Source organism: Lycium ferocissimum, unplaced genomic scaffold (assembly GCF_029784015.1).
Source record: "Lycium ferocissimum isolate CSIRO_LF1 unplaced genomic scaffold, AGI_CSIRO_Lferr_CH_V1 ctg4389, whole genome shotgun sequence".
Classification (NCBI taxonomy): domain Eukaryota; kingdom Viridiplantae; phylum Streptophyta; class Magnoliopsida; order Solanales; family Solanaceae; genus Lycium; species Lycium ferocissimum.
In genome coordinates this window covers 952-22,590 of record NW_026725654.1, presented here as the reverse complement: position 1 = coordinate 22,590, position 21,639 = coordinate 952, and the positions used below count along the sequence as shown (strand labels likewise).

The following is a 21,639-nucleotide window of genomic DNA, read 5'->3' as shown; positions in this document are numbered from 1 at the left end:
AATTAGCCATTAATTAGGAAGAAGTTTTGAGATAAAGGATTCTAATCATCAATTCAATGCTTAAAGAAGCTAATCCAACCAACAAATCATGATTTAGAAGCCTAGAAGGAAATACTCATTAAACCCACTTTTAATCTTCAATCACTTAATGAGCTATCAAGATAAATGGATTCTAAGGTGATTATGGACAATGGAATAGTAAAGGGATTAGAAGAATTTCCTCCAAGAATACCCAAGAATTGCTCCCAATAGCTTTCTCGATTTTGGAATAGTAATAAATGAGGGACTAAGGGCTTCTAATACATAATTAATAAAATAACCAGGCCCGATACCATTTCGGCGGCAGCGGGACTGCTACAACGGTCCCGCCTCGACGGTCACTCAGACCGCCATGACGGTCGGCCCTCAAAGCACTCCTCGGAGGTCACTCACACCGCCATGATAGTCGGCCCTCAAAGCACTTGGCCGCTGTGGTGGCCCATTCCACCGCTATGGTGGTACCGCTGAGGCTGTAAGGATGCCGCCCAAGCGGACACCAGCACTAGATTTTCCCAAAAATAATCACAATTTCAATTCGAAATCCCAACTAATACCCGAGGCCATCTGCTCGCAAACCACATAGACAGACACATATAAAAACATACTACGAACGCACTCGTGGCCTCAGAATCCCCAACGAAGGTCTCGTTGACCGAGTCAACCCCGATACCTCAATTCCAACTTCCCAATCCAAGTTTCAAAATGCACCCGAGTGCATTGGGAACCAAACCAGATATGCACATAAGTTCTAAATGACCATCCAGACCTCTCGGAATCGACGGATTTCTGAAAAATGTCTGTTTACTCAAAAGTCAACTTTGAGTCAACTCTTTTTCGCTTAAAGCTAAGTTTTCTCAAAAAGTCGCCAAAGTCAACTTCGAACAGCTCGAGAAGCATGTCAACGGTCCCCTCGGGTCAAAAGTGTCGCAAAGACTATAACAACCAAGCGGGTCGTTACAGAGATCACATGCCCCCTTACTTCTTTATGCTTATAATGAAGTATCTGAATAGATCTTTGAAGATGCTAAGGTAGAATCCTGACTTTAACTTCCATCCGAAGTGTGAGAAACTAGGATTGTGTTGTACGGCTGAGATGATTTCCATACAGATGATGCTTGATTGTTTTGAATACTTCTCTACTATACCAGGTCTCAAATCCAACATAGAGAAAAGATCCTTATATACAGTAGGTGTGTCACAGGAATTTCAACAGCAATTGACGGCGGAAATGCACTCTACTGTGGGTATTATGCCGTTTAAGTATCTGGGAGTGTCCCTCTCCTCCAAGAAACCGACTATTAGCTAGTGTATTCCTTTGGTAGATAAGATCATAGCTATAGTTAGGTGTTGGACATCTAAACTACTAGCTTATAGTGGAAGATTGCAACTCATCACAAGTGTGTTCTTTGAAATGCAAACCTACTGGCTCAAATCTTCTTATTTCCAAAGAAGATCCTAAAGCTAGTTACATGTCTCAAGGAATTCCCTTTGGATTGGCAGTAATGAATACTCAAGGAAGGCCTCGGTGGCCTTGGGCAAGATATGTCAACCAAAGTCCACCGGTGGCCTTAATGTTCTGGATTAGGTTATACGGAATAAAGATGCACTCTGCAAGCTTCTTTGGAAGGAGAGACCTGGCTATACTTCAAAGTCCTAAGTAGGCAAGTTGGGTAGCTAGTGAGAAAGATACTAGATGCAGGAAGATTAGTTGGATCCCCTGGACAACTTAAATGCCTTCTCCTTCAACTCTAGATAGATAATAAAGAAGACCTATCTCTTCTTCTTTTTCCCAGTTCCCAAAAGTGCCCTGGAAGGACATTAGCATGATGAAAGGGTTGATTCAAAGACACCAATTCATTATGTGGTTGGCGCTCCAGGTTAGCCTCTCTACAGTTGACAGACTTAGCAAATGGGGAACACAAGCGAACCAAAGGTGTGTGTTATGCAATACACTAGCTGTAGAATCACACTCTCATCTTCTTCTTTTTTATCGTAGTTATTTCAGACAGATGTGGCAGTTCCTACTAACCTGAATGAGATTCCAAAGACAAGTACAAAGTTGGGAAGATGAATGGGCATGGACTAGGTTAAATCGACCAAGAAGTGGAGTCTTGAGTTTTCTCTTTGCAACTACTATCTATAACATGTGGATGGAAAGAAACCAATGCAGATTTCAGAATGTGAGTAGAAGTTGCACTGACAGAAGTAGAGATATAGTTGTACAGTTACATATAGTTGGGCAAAGGAATTGTAAATGGCACAGGCTGTTAGAGAGACTAGGTTTCCTTGTTGGATAAATATATTTGGCACAACCACAAATGGCACAACTTGGTACAACTCCACCTTTTTAGGGGTATTAATGTAATTTCGCATGGCCTTTGAGGGCGTACCAGTAAATTCCTCTTTTTTCTATTCCATTGATACCCTTCCTGAAAAGTTAGAGGAAAAAGCCAAAATAATTTAAATTTTACTCTCGCTTTCTTCAAGACCATAATTACTTTTTTCTTCCCAATAACATTCAACAAGAAAAAACGTGCAATACACCTATTCCAAATCCATAAACAATACTAGTGAGACTTCTCTTTTTCTTTTTGAAGGTTTGAAAAATTATCAATGAACATGTACTCAATTTAAATTTGTACGTACTTTCTGCACTACTACACTTCATTAAGTTTAATGAAGCAGATTCCGATAAAAAGTACATATTTGCATGCCTTTTTTAAAAAAAAATACAACTCCGAAAATATCTTCATTGGATAAATCAAATAATTATCATATGCAACATATTGTTGACATGTTGAAAAAATTCAAGCTCAATCTAATGGCTAAGGAATTTTTTCTTCCTTCTTATAATAATCGTGGTGGTGATCAGATGGTTCTCACTAACTTTGTACCGGCTAATAAGACTAATAGTTTTCGATATAACAGAAGAGTATAGATTTCGTTTTTGTTTTCTTTTATTTTGATTAAAATTCTTTTCTTTTCTTTTTTTTTTTTTTTTTTTTTTTTTTTTTTTTTTGGAAATTGATGTTTTGCCTGTTTTGTTTTATGGGTCGATTCAAAATTGAATTAGTGCAAATTAACTAAGATTAGATTAGGATTGAGTAAAAAAAAATTGCTAAGTGTTGATTTAATTTAGTCAATTTAAAAAAAACATGTATGTAACAAGTAGTCAACACTATGGTTGGGATGAAAAAATGAATCAACTAGAACATAATCTAATCTGAAACCTAACGTTCTCTTCTCTCCCTACACGGAGGCTTGAGGGCGTAGCCATTGCTGCCACAGCTAGTTGACTTTAACTAAAACATTAAATTATCGCAATTTAGCTAAGATTAGATATAATTGAGTAATAATTAGCAAGTTTTGATTTAATTCAATAACTTTAAAAAAAATGGTGGATGTAACAAGTGTTCAACACTATGGTTGGCTTTAATTGAAATATAGGATTGATTCAATTTAGCTAAGTACTATTATATAAGATTACGTAAAACAATTTGATAACTATTGATTCAATTTCATCAATTTAAAAAAAAAATGGATGTAAGAGTTTGTCAACACTATGGTTGACTTTAATTGAAACATTAAATTATCTCAACTTAGCTAAGTATTAGATAGAATTAAGTAGCAATTAGTAAATGTAGATCTAATTTAATTAATAAAACAGTGGATGTAATAAGTACTCAACACTATGATTGACTTTGATTAAAACATTGAATTGCTTCAATTCACCTAAGTATTATATAAGATTGAGTAACAATTAGCAGCTTTTGATTTAATTCTATCAATTTTAAAAGAAAAAAGTATATGTAATTAGTAGTCAATACTATGGTTGACTTTAACTGAAATATTGAATTATCTCAATTATATAAGTATTAAATGGAAAAAAGTAACAATGACAAAATTTAGATTTAATTCAATCAATTATTTTATTTTATTTTTAAAAAGAGTGGATGTAACAAGCAGTCAACACTACGGTTGACTTTAATTGAAACAATGAATTATCTCAATTTAGCTGAGTATTAGATAGAATTGAGTAGCAATTAGTAAGTTTATATCTAATTCAATCAATAAAATAGTGGATGTAACAAGTAGTCAATATTACGATTAACTTTAATTGAAATATTGAATTGCTTCAATTTAGTTAAGTATTATAGAGGATTGAATAACAATTAGCAACTTTTGATTTTATTCAATCATTTTTTTAAAAAGTAGATGTAGCAAGTAGTCAATACTATGGTTGAGTTTAATTGAAACATAGAATTATCTCAATTAGTTAAGTATTAAATAGAATTGAGTAGTAATTAGCAAGTTTAGATCTAATTCAATCAATTTAAACAAAAACAAAGGATGTAACAAGTAGTCAACACTATGGTTGACTTTCATTGAAACATTAAATTCCTTCAATTTAGTTAAGTATTATATAGGATTGAATAACAACTTGCAACTTCTGATTTAATTCAATCAATTTTTTTTATAAAAGTAGATGTAACAAAGAGTCAATATTATAGTTGACTTTAATTGGAACATTGAATTATCTCAATTGGATAAGTATAAAATAGAATTGAGTAACAATGACCAAGTTTAGATCTAATTCAATCAATTTAAATAATAAAATGTAGATGTAACAAGTAGTCAACACTATGGTTGATTTTAATTGAAACATTAAATTCCTTCAATTTAGCTAAGCATTATATAGGATTGAGTAACAATTAGCAACTCTTGATTTAATTCAATCAATTTTTTTTTAATAAAAAAGTAGACTCAACAAGTAGTCAATATATGGTTGACTTTAATTGAAAAATTGAATTATCTCAATTAGTCAAGTATTAAATAAAATTGAGTAACAATTGACAAGTTTTGATTTAATTTAATTACTCTAAACAAAAATAATGAATGTAACAAGTAGTCAATACTATGATTAACTTTAATTAAAACATAAAAACTATCTCAATTTAACTAAGTATTCAATAGAATTGAGTAGTAATTAGTAAGTTTAGATCTAATTCAATCAATAAAATAGTGGATATAATAAGTAGTCAACACTATGGTTGACTTTAATTGAAACATTGAATTGCTTCAATTTAGCTAAGTATAGGATTGAGTAACAATTAGCAACTTTTGATTTAATTCAATCAATTAAAAAAAAAAAAAAAAGGTAGATGTAACAAGTAGTAAATACTATAGTTGACTTTAATTGAAATATGAATTATCTCAATTAGTTAATTATTAAATAGAATTGAGTGACAATTAGCAAGTTCATATGTAATTCATTCAATTTAAACAAAAATAGTGGATGTTACGAGAGTTAACACTATGATAATGGTTGACTCTGATTGAAATATTTAATTATCTCAATTTAAGAAAGTATTAGATATGATTGAGTAACAATTAACAAGTTTTGATTTAAGTCAATTATTTTTTTTAAATATGGATGTAACAAGTAGTCAACACTATGGTTGACTTTAATTGCAATATTAAATTATCTCAGTTTAGTTAATCATTAAATAGGATTGAATAACAATTAACGAGTTTTGATTTAATTCAATTTTTTTTAAAAGGAAATAGACGATGTAACAAGTGGTGTCTCTTCGTAGACATTCGATAAAACTAAAACAATACAAAGAGATGTAACAAGTAGTCAACACTATGGTTTGACTTTGATTGAAGTTGAATTATCTCAATTTAGCTAAGCATCAACCATTAGTGAGTAAAAGTTTTCCCAAGTGTTGACTCAATTCAATCATTTTTTTTTTAAATAAGTGGATATAACAAGTAGTCAAACACTATGATTGACTTTAATTGAAATGTTGAATTATCTTAGTTTTTCTAAGAGTTAGATAAATTTGGGTACCAATTAGCAAGTTTTAATTTAATTCCATCATTATTTTTTTAAAAAGGATGTAAGAAGCAGTCAACACTATGGTTGACTCTAATTAAAATATTAAATTATCTCAAATTAGCTAAGTATTAGATATGATTGAGAAACAATTATCGGCTTTTAATTTAATTCAATCAACTTTTTTTTTTTAAAAAATAATGAATGTAACAAGTAGTTGACATGGTGATTGGCTTTAATTAAAACATTGAATTATCTCAATTTGTTAAGCATTAGATCGAATAAATATTATGTAAGTGCTGATTTAATTAAATTAATTTAAGAAAATTAAAAAAATAGTGAATGTAACAATTAGTCAACACCGAGTTAACTTTAGGTGTATGTATAAATTATTTTTTATTTTTTTTAAACAAACTACTAAGTAGACTTGGTGGATATTTTATTAGGAAACCAAACAAAAAGAAACGTAAAACAAAAGAGTCTTAAAACAACAAACAAAAACAAATGTCAGCTAAGAAGCCTACCAAAAAAGCTTTCTAGGTCCATGCTATGCATGTATAAATTATATAAAAATATTAGAGAGGGATAAATTTATGGGTTCTAGGTATTGGAAGAATGAAAAGCTTAAGCATGCTATGTGTAATAATTGCTTTGTCTTGAAGGAAAAAATTTGGAGGGAAATACCACTTATTGGAGCCAAATCTTCATTAAGGGTAATTAAGATTTTTTAACAAGGTTTTGCCAATTTGTGCCATTTTGGGTTGTGCCAAATGGTAGCACCCTTTCTTGTTAATGTTTTGGACTAGCCTGCCAACTACAAGTAGGTTTGTTAGAGCAGGCTAAAGTTTGTTAAGTTTGATAGATACTACTTATATGGAGATAGATGCTGAGGATCTAGTTCGAGAGTCCCAAAGAACTAGACTTGTACATATTTGTTATACATGGAGCCTGTTTGGATGGGCTTATGCGCATAAGGCTGTTATAGAACATTAAAAAAAAAAATAAGTTGGGGTAACTTATTTTTTTTTTTTTGGCTTATAATTTTTTTTATAATTTCTTTAGATAAAGCCTAAGTCAAATGGGCCTAATTATTTTTTTGAGCTTATTTTAAGACAAAATGACTTTAAGTTTGACTACCAAACATTCAAAAAAGCTGAAAACAGCTTATAAGCAACTTATAAGCCAATCCAAACGGGCTCATGGTTGAATACAATTTTTCATTTGACCTAAAACAAAAATCCAATATTTTGTCATGTCAGTGGGACCAAGTTTGAGTATATGTCATATATATATATATATATATATATATAAAAATTACCTATTTTGGTTATACGAGAAATTTTATTATGTGAGTCCTATAACCAATACTACTAATGTAAGGCTCTTTACTACTTGACAAGTGGACACTTACTTGTTTTAAGCATAAACAAGAAAGGTAATGTTAATTTTTCCCTTAATTAAAATGCTTAGCTAGAAAGAAAAAAAAAACTTAAAATATCTTCAAAATCGACGATTAGAGAATGGTAATAATATATATTGATAATTTTGTATTATATTTTTTATTTTATAATATGGAATAATCAATTTCTATTATTCTAATGGAGGAATGAACTTCTCTGAATAATAAGTGTTAAAATCCCAAAAATTGGTCTTAAATGCTATTGGTCTTCTACTTTTTTTTTCTAAAGATAAAGAATTGAATAGAGGTATATTTAAAGACACATGATCATGAATCAGTTGCAATTGTGTATAAACATATAAATAGATTTAATTGTACAGTGCTTTTTAATATTTACAATTGAATATTTGATCAAAATACTATATTACATAAGCAAAGGTTTGAACAATGCAATTAAAAATTTCCGTAATGCCAATTTTGTTATCATTCCCTATTTGCAGATTTTGGAGATATTTTAAATTCTTTTTTTTTTTTTGGGTTCTAGCTAGGCAATTTAATCAATAAGGGAAAATGTGGACTTTAACACTGTCTTTCTTGTTTATGTTTAAAACAAGCAAGTGTTCACTTGTCAAGTAGTAATTAAAGTAACCTCACCCAAGTAGTGTTGGTTATGTGTAGGGTGTCAATGATACGGTTTGGGCGGTTATTTTATAAAATTTATACCATACCAATTTTTCAGTTATTTCACTTTGTAGAACCAAAATTAGACTTTTCAACACCGTCCCATCATCTCGGTTTGTCTTCGGTATCGATACGGTTCGATTAATTTTCAGTTTTTTTTTTTAAAACAAAGCAACATCATGTCATAGTCGCTAGTAAAAGTTAAAGACCCGATATCATGCATACTTCAAAAGGACTTTGGCTAAAGTTCTAGACATTTTTACTGTTTAAAAGGTGATGAATCAAGAAAACATGAAAGACAACAAGAATAAAGATTGATCTCACTATTTTACGGTAGTGTAAAACAATGTTAAGGAAAGACAAAAAGTATAATTTATATCGCACGAGGGGGAAAAAATCAATCAAGATGAGACTCAAGAACTGAGACTACTAAGATTAATTAGTATCCAATAAGAGTAGCTAGTTACTATTCGAGACGCTAGAACTAATTTAAGTTCAATAGAAGTAGTATAATATGTTTTAAAGTTGGAACTTTAGATGTTAATTATTTCATCATCCCGAACTCAAGACGAAAGTTTTAATATTTATTACATTTAAATCTAATTTATAGAATATATTTTACACATATAAATGTATTCGGTACGGTTCGGTATTTTTTCGGTTTATTTTTATAAAATTTAAAACCAACCCAATTATTCGGTACGGTTATAAATTTTTATAAAAACCGTCAGCTTTATTAAAGGAAACCTAAAATCGGTTCGATACGGTATGGTTCGGTCGGTTACGTCAGTTTTTTGAAAACCATTGACACCCCTAGTTATGTGACTAACAAAATAAAATTCCTCTTGGTTATACCTCGTCAATATTTTCCTTACCAGGCAGTATTAAAAAATTTATTAGCACCATCTGGACTAGTAGCTGTTTCTTCCTTTAAATAGGATAATAAGATACTAACAGCACCTATTTTCTTATTAGACAAAAGAAGAAATGGCACAACATTATACTGTATCCAAAAGGAGATTTCTGTGCTTAGAGATATTTCCACAGTACGTTTTGTCCAAATACTACCACATAAGAAGAAAAAAAAAAAAAAAAAAAAAGGTTGCAATCTTCATGTTGTTTCCTTAACCTACCTTTTACCGATCTCTAACAAAAAGTCGCACCTTTAATATATTTTGTCCATTTAGTGCGGGCACAGAAAATTGAGTAACGAAATTTTAAAACGTATGAAAACATTCATATGACATCAGTGTTTTAAAAGGCGGGGGCGTAAAGCGGGGCATTTTGCATATGCCTCGACAAGGCGTAAGCCTCATGGGTATTTATTTTTTAATATTTCATAAAATAATATAATTACAATAAATATTTTTAAATAGGTAAAATTACACTAAAAAAATAAAAGAAAACTATATATATATATAAAATCAAAGCAATTCATTAGACGTCACTTACAACTTGTAATTATACATAACATAATTTTACAAGTATAAACAATACAATGAAATAAAAGCTATAATGAAATGCAAATCAACTCTAACATCTTAATTTTCAGACAATGAAAAAAATCACAATTTCTTAAAACAATATTGCTATCATACTATTCACTTTATCTCCCTATAAGCAATTAATCAATAAACTTTATCAGTATTATAATTAAAACGTAACTCCTTCATGAATAAAACTAAAATTACTTTCAAATAGCGAAATAATAAGATATGATAGTTTTGATATATAGGACAAAAGACCAATGACAAGTAAAAATGTACAATTCGGCTATGTATTTTTTTTAAAAAAAATATTAAATGATACTCACCCTCACGATGTTATCAAATAGTAAATATGCAATGCTATGACTTATTATTTGAATTACACCCAATCTTCTTATTTCTATAGATGAAAAACTATTAAGTATCATTCATTTGTTAAAGAATTATGAGGGTCAACGATTTTAATTAAGGAATTTAACATATAATTGATGTAAAAATTATTAGGCGAGCTCCGAGTGTTGAGCATTAGGCATGTTTAGGGAGCACAGTTGAGCACTTAGGGCGTAAGCCTCACAGGAACTAAGCCCCGCACATGAGCCCCAGGGCTTTTTGCCAGTGCCCCACCCTGAGGCGAGTCTCGAGGCGAATCTCAAACTGCCTTTTAAAAAAAAAGGCAGAAGTCATTGACAGACCATGAACTTGTGCTAGTGAAATTCATTTAGACCCCTTTCTTCTCCGGCGAAGAGAAAAGGCACGTACAATTTTGGGTTGAAATCTTTGGATAAAAATTGAATTTTTTCTTTTTTCCTTTTCATGCTCGGGGAAGAAGAAAGGGAGTAACCAAGTTGTTTAGTTTGGATTATCATGGTGAAACTGTCGGGTTGAGAGTAACTAGGTTGTTTGGTTTGACCCATTTCTTCAACTATAGCGGTAAAAAGGGGAGTGATTGGGGTGGAAGAGGTATGACATTGTTGATGGGTTATAGAAGGGGTGATAAAGAAATGAGAAATGGGAGGAGTGGATTTGAGAAAGAGGGGTTGGGTGGGATGGAGTTGACGTCGGACCGGCGGCAGCCATCACTGGCCGGTGGGATGGGGAAGAAGAAAGGGTGGGGATGGGGGTGGGGTGTAAGAAAATAGGATTTTACTTCTTCTTTTTTATGAAATAATTTTCTTAGTAGTTAAATAAGTTTTATATTAGTTTTCTTTTTGTTAATTCAAAATTTATTAATTATTTTGGGCCTAGATGTCATTGTTCCATTTGTCCTTCTCCCAAATCATCCACGTGTGAGTTACACGCCCTTTATTTTTTCGATGGGTTATTATCTTGTATTAAATTGGTACACATTTGTGAGGGGTTTAAATGGTGGGAGTCTCAGTTGAGGGGTCTAAATGAATTTTACGGACAAATTCGAGAGTCTGTCGATGACTTCAGCCTACAAAAAATATACATTTTTACCCATTTTGTATAGTAATTTTCAGACTGAAGGGATCCAATTGAACCCTTCATCAAAGGTAGTTCCAAGCTTGTGTGTTAGCATTTATTTGGAGGGAAAGGAAAAAAAAGATATTCTCTCCATTCCAGAAAGATTGTCTTAGTTTGACTTGATACGGAGTTTAAGAAATAAATGAAGACTTTTGAAATGTGTGGTCCAAAACAAGCCTTAGATATTTGTGTGACTGTAAATCATCTCAAAAAGTTAAATTATTTCTAAATATAAAAATGTGTCAATCTTTTTGAGACAAACTAATAAGGAAAGTAAGACAATCTTTTTGGGACGGAGGGAGTAATCAGTAGGCTGATCCTACTCCCTCTGTCCCATATTAGTTGTCCTGTTTCACTTTTCAAGAGTCAACTTGACTAATCTTCGGAGCTAAATTTGATCAGATTAATTCAATATTTTCAAATTATAATTTACATATTCAAAAACTGCACGAAAAATACTACAGGTTGCAATTTTTCTCATATTGATACGATGAAAAGATATATCTCAAAATGTCGGTCAAAATTTATATAGTTTGATTTTTAAAAAAGAAAAGTGGACAAGTAATATGAGACGGAGGGAGTAATTAGCAACTCTATATATATCCCTTGGGATGATGACTCAAAAGTGGTGTAAGTGTGTTAACTTCAGTTTAAGGGAGAAGCTGTAGGTTCTGGCATATTCTGTTTTAATGATTGAATTGAGACCTTGAGAGGAAATTAGAACAAATATATCAAATGATGCAATAGCATATAACTTCTTATATATTAAATATAGTCTTAAGAATTTAATGAACTTCAAAAATCAAATGGTGGCCTTGATAGGTACTCAGTTTGAAGTTTCAAACAAGGTGGCCTTTTAAAAAAGGGAAACGGGCCAAATATACCCCCTGTACTATTGGAAAAGGGACATACATACCCCTGTCATTATACTATTGGATCGAATATATCCCTCCTCCGTTATAGTTGTTGAGCCCGAGGTGGAATCCGTCACTATGTGTGGATCCGACGTTTGATGAGGTGGATGCGCGTGCCATCTCACTCAGACTCTAAGCCATTTTACCCTCCCTTTTATTTATTCTTCCACCACTAAAAATTCCTTCCTCTCCGCCATCATCACACCACCATGACTATGATATTCGTGAGGTTTTATGGCATTCATAGAAGCTTAAATCGGACATGATCGAACTTTTTCTATTTTACGATTGGTGATAGGTTAATTGAGAATTAGAGTAGAAAAGATAAACCAGTGTTGCAAACGTACTTTCGTTAAAACTGGAGGACTCTCCCATGTTCCGTAAACAGGTTTGTTCTTTCTCTTCTTAGTTCTTCTCTAATCACAACCGTCTCTCTCCTCTTTGCACTCGCATTAGATTTAAAAAATAGAAAAAATGAAATAAGTCTATTGGTTTCTTTCTTGTATTCATCTTCATCAGTTGCTATTTGCTTTAAAAGTAAATGAGCAAGTTTACTAAATGGTTGCTAAATAGTGGAAAGATTAAAATGAGAGAATCACCTCTGTAACCTCATAATTTGTACAGGAGTTGAGTTTGCTGCTGCTAACAACAATACATTTCATTCGGTGGTGGTAACGGTGGTAGGGGAAGGAAATTTTAGTGGTGGAAGAATAAATAGAGGGGAGGGGTAAGATGGATTAGGGGGGGGGCAAGATGCGCATGTGAAGATCCACCTCATCAAATGTCAACTACATGTGACGATATCCACCTTGGACAACTTTATTAGAAGAGGCATATATTTAATCTAATAGTATAACGGCAGGGGTATATTTGGACCCAAAGTATAACGAGGGACATATTTGACCCTTTTCCAATAATACAAGGATATATTTGGCCCTTTTGCGTTTTAAAAAAAAAAAAGCAAGTGGACAAACACAACTGGATTTCAATACATAAACATGTCAACTACTACTGTACCTTTTTTGTTTTGTTTATACAGTATAATAGAAATATTAATAGGAGTAACATGAGTGCCTGCAGGGTACAAATTAGGGGTGTACATGCATCGGGTTGGTTCGAATTTTTTAAACGCCAAACCGAACCAGTTGCATTGGGTTTTTAAATTTATACACCAAACCAAATCAAACCAATAAAATTCGAGTTTTTCAACCTCGGGTTATTCGATTTTCTCGAGTTTTTTTTCGGAATAGTCTTGATACAAAACATATAACTTTTACTTCAAATATTTCTTTAGTTCTAGTAAGATACAACATATAATTAAGGTGTTTTTAAGAAAATAACACAAAATGTGAGAAGAGTGATGACATTGTATTAAAATATTCAACAAAAGCTAATAAATTCGGTCAAAATAAATATTCCTAATTAACAAGCCATAAAGAAAATGACCATAATCTAAAAATACTAAGTCAGGCTAAAATAAGTACGGCTAATAAGTATTAATTACATGACAAAGAAATAAAACTTAAGTTATGTTTTTTCACTCTAAATAAATTATGCAAAACTGAAGAATAAATATCCAACATTATTATCATTCCTAGTGGTAAATTGAATTTCTTTTGTTAGCATTAGTGTTGAGTTAGTTTTGGTTTGGACTTTATTTGAATTACTAACATCCATAGGATATAAAACTTATTGACATTCAAAATTCAAGTTAAACTTGAATAATATGATAATAGTTAAAGAACTACGAAAAAATTTAAGAAATATTTATAAATTACATTACAAATAAATATTTTTATGTATAAAATATTTTAAAATTTGAATACATGTAATGTCGGGTTGGTTTAGTTCGATTTGACTTTTTTTTTAGTTAAACCAAACCAAACCAATTATGGTCGGGTTTTTTTTTCTAACACCAAACCAAGTCAAACCAAACCACTAGTCAGGTTTTTTTCTCTGTTTGACTCGGTTTATCGGTTTAGTGCGGTTTATCGGTTTATTTTGTACACCCCTAGTACAAACAATGGTAGAAATCTTTAATGGAACAACATATCATGATAAGCTTTATTTCGAATGATAAGGCCTAAGGGTATATATGATTGATTCCAAATGCTCAATAAGGCCATACAATTTTCATGTGGTACAAATTCAAGTTCAAAAGAGGTGTATAAAAATGGAATAGAGAAAGTGATGGTTCAGAGCAATTTCAATGGAGAGTTAGGAATGGCTAATAAAGTAGGCCTATTCCATACTTTAAATCTCCTCCATCCATCCATGATCCTCTTCAATACCCTGTCCCAATCAACTTATTTAGTCTTAGGGGTAGTTTGGTCAAAAAATAAGTTACACAGTGATTGTAATACATGAATTGACAGTAATATATGGGTTATAAAGTTGAAAAAGATGTTGTCATTCATAATAGGTTTCAGGAAAAGAAAAAGAGTAATTTTATATTTTGATGCTTAATTCATGTATTGTTATTTCATGTTATAGATAAATATAAAATAATACACAAATTAATATTAAATTATACCAAAATTAATCATGAAAAGGTACATGACCCTTCGTGAAGAAAAATGCAGGTCAGAATGATGTAATATCTCTGCATGAATAAATCTGCCCTTGGAATTTGTTATGTTTTTCTTACTTAATGGAATTTGTTATGTTTAATAGGGAAGAAACAAAAACCCCAATTCAGATTAACAAGCACTCCCTCCATTGCATTTTATTTACACTATTTTATTATTAGCCTGTTTTGAAAAAAATGACATTCATATGTTTCTTTAATGAAAAACTTATGTGGTTACACAAATATTATGACATATTTAAAGTCAAAAGCGTCGAATGTTTTATACCACACAAATGTTATGTCATATTGAAATTATAAATTTTGAAAATCTTTCGTTTTTATTAACTTTCTCTCAAGCTAAACTATGACAAACAAGGTAAAACCGATAAAAAAAATAGTGGTGATAAGAATACATGCATAGTGCTTATAATGACCTGCAGTTATTTATTGAATCAAAAGGTCCAAAACAAGCAAAGGGCACATGGCCCCTCAACGAACAAGTAGTCATTTGGTATCTAAAATTTAGTTTATAGATTCATTTGTTTTAAAATAGTAGTTTAGAAGGTGATGATGGTGACGTTAAGAGAGTCAGAGCTCTTAAAAAAGTAACAAAAACCAAGAAGATTATGACATAAACAAGGTCTCTGTCTCTCTAAGTCACAACAAGATTAATTGTATGAACAAATCTCATCAAGTAAAACATACATCACAAGTAGATACTGGCAAATTTTCAAGTCCAAAGAGCTGATGTAAGCACTTAAAATACAATATAATAAAAGAATAGAGTAGTTGAACCAGCACTTTTGAATCAGCAGACATTGTCTGTACATCAAAGGACATACGTAAAATGGCAAAAGATAATTAAGAAAATATTTTAAAAAACATTTTTCACTTGGGTGCTCTGCTTGGTTGCTAAAGATCAAAGAGTAAAAACAGAAGATGAATATAAGAAGATGAATATAAGATACCACCTCACGAATATTTACTCGCATGCGATATTTACAATAAGCAAAATAATTTGACCTTAAAAAGTTACAAATTAAAGTGACAAATAGTATCAATTAATCATGGTTAACTGATCAAGGTTTATAATACGCGCAACATGTGTCTTGCATTAATTAATTAATTAATTTGGTACTAACATCGGTGCTGATTTTGCTTTTTCATGCATAGTAATTCTATTGTTTTGACAACATAAATTACCATCCACTTAGATCCTGTTGGACCATACCTCTATTACATCATGCTTATGCTTTTCATGAGATGTGAAATCTTAATTCCCTAGGGATGGGTGGTGCAAATTTCTTGTTATAAGATCAACTTGTTATCAACTTTCTGCAATGTCCATTTTCCACTGGTTAACAACAATAGATCTCTTTTACAAAAAGATAAAATAAAGGAGACAAAAACTATTGCAGATCTCGAAGTTTCCAGGATAGTAGTGCCAAGTACTGTTCCACTAACAGTAATCTAAACTTGTACAGTATGATAGAAAATTTCAACAACCAATTATCATATCGACAGCACAGATCACAAATAATAACTCATTCTTATACGTACAAAATGAACCAGAGAATTGTTATAATCAAGTTGCATTTTCTTCTGTCATTAGGAAAATAAAATTTGGAGATTTAAATTCAAGATTATTCGTGCATTTTTTTCTTTAGTGGTTTTGCACAATCTGCCATCCGAAAGAAAAGGCAATGACTCGGCTACCCCACCTAGCCAAACCAGTAAAATAGATTAGATATAAATTAGATAAAATGAGTTAAAAAAAAAAAATATCAATCCTTCAAACAGCTCTAAGTACTATCATGTGCCTGAGAATGCTATCTCTAGGTCAATATTTAAAAGAAGATTTTGGCTCGAACTTATTATTTTTCTTTCAATAATAGGTAAGCACATCCTATGCTTTATAGTAGTCTTTTAGCTCTATCAAAAAAAAAATTATATCAATTAAAAATAAAGAGAACCTTTAATTTTTACTTTGTATAATGTTGGCTTGAGATAGAATTTAAAGAAACATGATCTATAAGATTCATATAGGCATATAGCCAGACTCAACTTGCTTGAGACTGAAGTGAGGTCTTAGTTGTAATAATATGTATTGATTCGGTACAACACTGATTGCAACAAATGAGGTGAGGACTTAATTGTAATAATATGTATTGATTCGGTACAACACTGATCGCTTCGGTACAACACTGATCGCAACAAATGAGGTGAGGTCTTAGTTGTAATAATATGTATTGATTCGGTACAACACTGATTGCAACAAATGAGGTAATCAACACATACAGATTTTGAAAAAGAAAAACAAAGAATATGATATGGGATCGCCAACTCAAACAAGATTTGTGCACAATTGCTTGTTGGAAGAAATCCATAACAGGCAATTCAATTGGCATAAATACCTTGGGTAAGCTCAACACAGAATCAAAGCTCAAAGTTACGCATAGAAGTACAAATTATAATTGTGAGACTTCCATAACATGGAAAAGTTTTACTGCACTGCAGATAATCGAAGTTCTAATTATTCTTATATTAGCATTAATTGATTACTAGGGTAATGCATATTTCTACTTGCAATACCTCATCCATTCTTAGCTTTTTCCTAGCACCCTCTATTTCATAGACAATAAATTCACCACTTTTTGCTTAGTTCAAAAACAGCATTCTATGATCTATAATGTTCTCGTGATCAAGTGATATAATTGCTCAGTTTAAGTGGTTTTTAAACAAGCATATCCTCCTCAGGCATTAAAAGTTCTTAACAATTCGAGCAACTTATATGTGGCTTAAATCACCATTCATCGGATAATTCTAGTCCTGTCGAGTAAACTTAATTCAACCACACTGAATCAGAAGGTGCTGATATCCACTACTGTAACTTTTGACTAGGAAGCTACTTGAGGTAGCAGCTAAGATGATCATGGAAAGTCGTTTAGTAACCAAACTGTACTTCAAATGGAAAGAGGCAAAAGTTCTAAAATTACGTAATTCGTGATCACACTTTACCTTTGATGAAACAATTCTTAAATCATGGAAAGTGGGCATGTTTTTTTGTGATGGTATAGGATAAGTGACAACAAACTTGATGTTATCGATTATGAAATGTGTTTCTATGCTACCAGAGAGACAATCCCAAATAACCAAATTATCTCAGATTGAGATGCAGCATCGATGGCATATGGAAACATCCCTCTTAAGGAAGACAAATCACGAGAAGATCACATGGAATATTGATACATTGACTGACAGAAGACGCGGCTTAAAGCAAAAATTTAAAAATGATTCAGACATTCTAAAAGTATGAATGTTTTAAAAGCCTTAAAATCCAAGAAGCCAAAATAATATTTACAACAAGCTTTGCAGTCAGCAAGGATGCAACATTGAAGCTACAACCGAAGAACCTTTGATATACTCAAATTTAAGGAGGCCATCACATTCAAAATAAGATGCTTAGTTATCCAACCGAGTTTACTGATACCATTGGAATTCCAGCAACAGGTTGTTGATCCACATTTTAGTCTATCAGCAACCGGAATGTCCTAGAAAAAAAAAATGACAAGTCCATAAGGAAAGCACAGAAATGAACAGGATATCACAAGCAAAAGAGATGAAAGACCTAGAGATTAAAGAAATGGCAACACAAATTTGAAACAACATTATTAACTGAAGAAGTGCAAGTGAAATGCGTATTGATATGTGAAACACTTCCACATTGAGTATAAGAGCCATAAAGCCACTCTGAATGGTAAAAGGAAAGAACAACCCAAGCAGCCAGTCTCTGGCTCTGTCAACTAATATTCACTTTTTCTCCTTCTAAAAACAAAAGTGCTCCAGGAGAAACCGCTCACAAGATTGGACCAAAGAAAAACTAAACCAATCAGATAAGTTCATTGCATTGTACACAGGACAGTAGTTCTTTTGATAGATGCAAAAAAAAAATCAATATGCCACGAGACAGCACCATGAAGAAGGTTCACCTGAAAGGTACATTCTTCTAGCCTGATAATTGCAGCCTATGCAGCTACAACCTTCTTGAGTTTCTACTTTTACAACTAAGGCTAGACAAGAATTTAGAACCTGAAATATATAACACAAGAGGATTTCAGGAGATTATCACTGTATCAGGAATATAGACAAAGAATAGTTTGAAGTTTTAGATGTTTTAAATTCATAGGTGCACAAGATATAAGTTGGGATTTCCAAGAGCTTGTACGCGGAGCGGATACATCCTCTGCACAAAATGAAGCATCCTCATACATATAAGCTTACTCGCACTTTTCCTTGACATACCTGGGCTTTTGTACTGCAGACTTTTGTAGCACTATTTAACTATATAATAATTCTGTCTCTTTTTTCTTCTTACTCAAGATTTTTTAATAGATGATGGTGTTAAACATTTTCAGTTGATAGGCTTTTGTCACATCGCATTGCATTTAGATAAAATTATTGAGTCCTTTTATTTTGCTGAATATAAAATTGAGTTAATTACAGAGCGATTTGTTATATCTTAGTTTTCTCATTAATTAGTATAAAATTTCAGAAGATTTATTTGTTTTTACTTTTGTAGCTCTATGAATTGGGACCCAAATTTAAAGGTCTAACAGCGCTGCTTGTATACTTAATAGGCACAATAGGTGTCAGAAGTTGAAAGTTTTTTTTTAATAACCATAATAACTTTATAGAAGTTGTAAACTTTTTTACGCTCAATGTCTTGTACATTGTATTTAAGGCGACAGGATATGATCTCCATAAACTTAATATTGGCATTATCAAATCAGATCTTTTGGTCCTGCACTTGGTCATTTATGTTGTTATTTTAGGAAGTTTATAGGCTAAGTTATACCAGATAAAACTAGTTGTCCCTCACTGAAGTAGCATTTCAGTCTCTTTAAGAAATTAAGGAACCTTTTGAGAACCATAGTTCCTGTTAGCGTCATACCTAAGGTTCATCTTTAATGAGTAAAAAATGTTTCCAGAAAAATTAGTACACTCTTAGTCTGAATCAGGGCAAATGTTCTACTACAGACTACACAGAGAAAATCAAAGCTTAATAAATGGCTTAAGTTTCTACTATTGCTATCGAAGATACATGAGCATCTGTGGAATCTTAACTTTGCGAGGAAACAAAAGAAAACCTAGATAATAAAGTGATTTAGTTGTCTAACAGCAGAAAGATTGTATCAGAAGTAGAATAATTTCAACTACTTAGAGTTCGTTGAGGTTTCATAGTCATAATCCAGCCACAGAAGACCTTCTAGTGATTAGCCTCATAATATAACCAAGTACCTCCCCCTCCCCCAAAAGGGCCCAGCCTGTGGGTAAAGAAAATAAAGAGAGAAATACACAAATAAATAGGAGGGAAGAAAGGAGGAATTTTTTTTTTTTTTTTTTTTTTTTTTTTAACTTACTTCTCACTTATCTTCCGACTTGAGTTGTCCCCCAAGTAAAATAAGTCCCACCGTTGCAAAAGCAGATAAAACAGTCGATGCATAGGACATCACAAGCAGAGTTCCTCGCAGGGACTGCAACAAAAAAACTATTTTCATATATACCAACAGAAATAAATATTAACTGAATGAGTGGTTTTCTAGCGTGTTACCTTAGCAAGCAACAAGGCATTGTCATTTGCGTACTGTAATGAGCTCTCTGGTATGCTCTGTACCCCTTGACTCAATTGCCAAGAAAGAAAACTGTATTCCCAATGGCAGACACGAAATGTTTTTTAACCTTGAATGAAAGATATAGAGGCTCGCAGCTCAAAAAACCAATTACCTAAAGATAATTGCAATGGTAGCTCCAATGTAGGCTTTTCCAGGGGTCAATTCAACCTGAAGATCCCCAAACTGAAGCGAAAAAGATACTTTTAGGATAAAATGCGACGACATCTTGGAAAAAAAAATTAATGCAAATACCATTTAATACCTTGAATGTCCTGGTTTGCTGTTTTTCTTCACCATCAACCCCAGATACAGGACTTGCAGACAACAACTTTCCAGTCTTTATCATAACTTTAGCAATCTATAGTGATCAAGTACCAAAGTTGTAAGAGCAAAGAAATATTTGATGGCACCAAGTAGAGTGCTTTTGAAGAATAAATTATGCCTGACAATAGTTCTCAGTTATTTCACCCAGAGGACTTGAATCGGAAAGGTTAATGTGGGTAAAATCTTAGGAATGAGCCGCATGTCCACCTTTAGTCTTCATTCTTGTCCCACAAATCTTTTTAACCATTAAAAACTACTGCTCTAGAATTAAAATTGAATTCAAAAAGGACCAACTACAGTTCATTTGGCATCATTCATCCAAACTTCGGGCAATATACCCAAACCTAGTAACCTATTCCACAAGGGATACACACATCACATTGTGTCACCTTCTTAGTATGCTTGTCAAACCTAGCAGTCCAAGATCACAAGGTGAGGTGGAATTGAGACTTCTAGTTCAGACTCTTACAGCTACTGAGTACTTATACTCCTCTATGCCCAATGATACGATCCTGGATAGTCCGGACAAATCGGAGCACATTGTGGATAATCTCGAATTGACTAGCAGACCATTGACTAGCTCCAAGTCCAAGAACGTCCAAGGAGTGCACGGGACTAGCTCCAAGTCCAAGAACGTCCAAGGAGTGCACGGTAGGGAGCTTCATGATCTTCAAGAATTCACAATGGAAGATGTGGGAGAGAAAATAGAGCAAGAAACAGATGAACAGGACACAAAAAGGCTAAAGATCACTTACCTGGGGGCACACAAGTATGCACAATTGGCAGAAACATTATTATGCACAATTGGCAGAAACATTACCTGAGTTGTGCATTATTGGCCACAGAAACGCACAATTGCACGCAAGTCACAGAATGGGATTTTAAAAGAGGAGTATAAAATAAGACCCTAGACTCGTGTTTCATTAGGTTTTGGCATATTGAAAGATTAGAACACTGAGAAAAAATTGGACCTTTTGGTTTCAAGTTGACTTCGGATTGCCCGTTTTCAAGAATCGAGATTCTTGAGGGTAATCTTCTTCTTTATTCTTTTTATCTCAAAATCTATTTTATCTTTCTTTGGAGGCGATCGAATTCATAAGTCGATTGTTGCTTGAGACATTCATCTAGGGTTCTAGATTTTTCTGGTTAAACTCCTTCAGACTATTTTCAATTATTTTAATCAAATCCTATCTTTTAGTTTGCTTTCAGTTATTGTTATTTGATATTCCA

At 32.4% G+C, this 21,639-nt stretch overlaps 1 protein-coding gene across 2 annotated transcripts; it reads right to left on the bottom strand.

Annotated features, from left to right (window-relative positions):
- Positions 1-17,643: 17,643 nt before the first annotated feature.
- On the bottom strand, positions 17,644-21,018 carry LOC132044387 (uncharacterized). 2 transcript variants are annotated; one of them, XR_009412165.1, is made up of 6 exons: positions 20,348-21,018; positions 20,198-20,268; positions 20,025-20,115; positions 19,834-19,947; positions 18,403-18,502; positions 17,644-17,964 (listed from the first exon to the last, which is right to left on the bottom strand). XR_009412165.1 is itself a non-coding variant. In XM_059434881.1 (5 exons), the coding sequence occupies exons 1-4, from the start codon at positions 20,429-20,431 to the stop codon at positions 19,837-19,839; spliced, it is 357 nt and encodes a 118-aa protein (XP_059290864.1). In that variant the 5' UTR covers positions 20,432-21,018; the 3' UTR covers positions 17,644-17,964; positions 19,834-19,836. The 2 variants fall into 2 exon arrangements, 1 of the variants encoding a protein (XP_059290864.1); XM_059434881.1 differs by lacking the exon at positions 18,403-18,502.
- Positions 21,019-21,639: the final 621 nt, after the last annotated feature.

Bases quoted from the DNA above. Each gene is read 5' to 3' on its own strand.
- LOC132044387 (XM_059434881.1), bottom strand. From the start codon at position 20,431: ATGATAAAGACTGGAAAGTTGTTGTCTGCAAGTCCTGTATCTGGGGTT. The intron at 20,116-20,197 runs GTAATTGGTTTT...TTGGGAATACAG, and splicing joins ACCATTGCAATTATCTTTAG to TTTTCTTTCTTGGCAATTGA. The intron at 19,948-20,024 runs GTAACACGCTAG...TTTTTGTTGCAG, and splicing joins ATGCCTTGTTGCTTGCTAAG to TCCCTGCGAGGAACTCTGCT.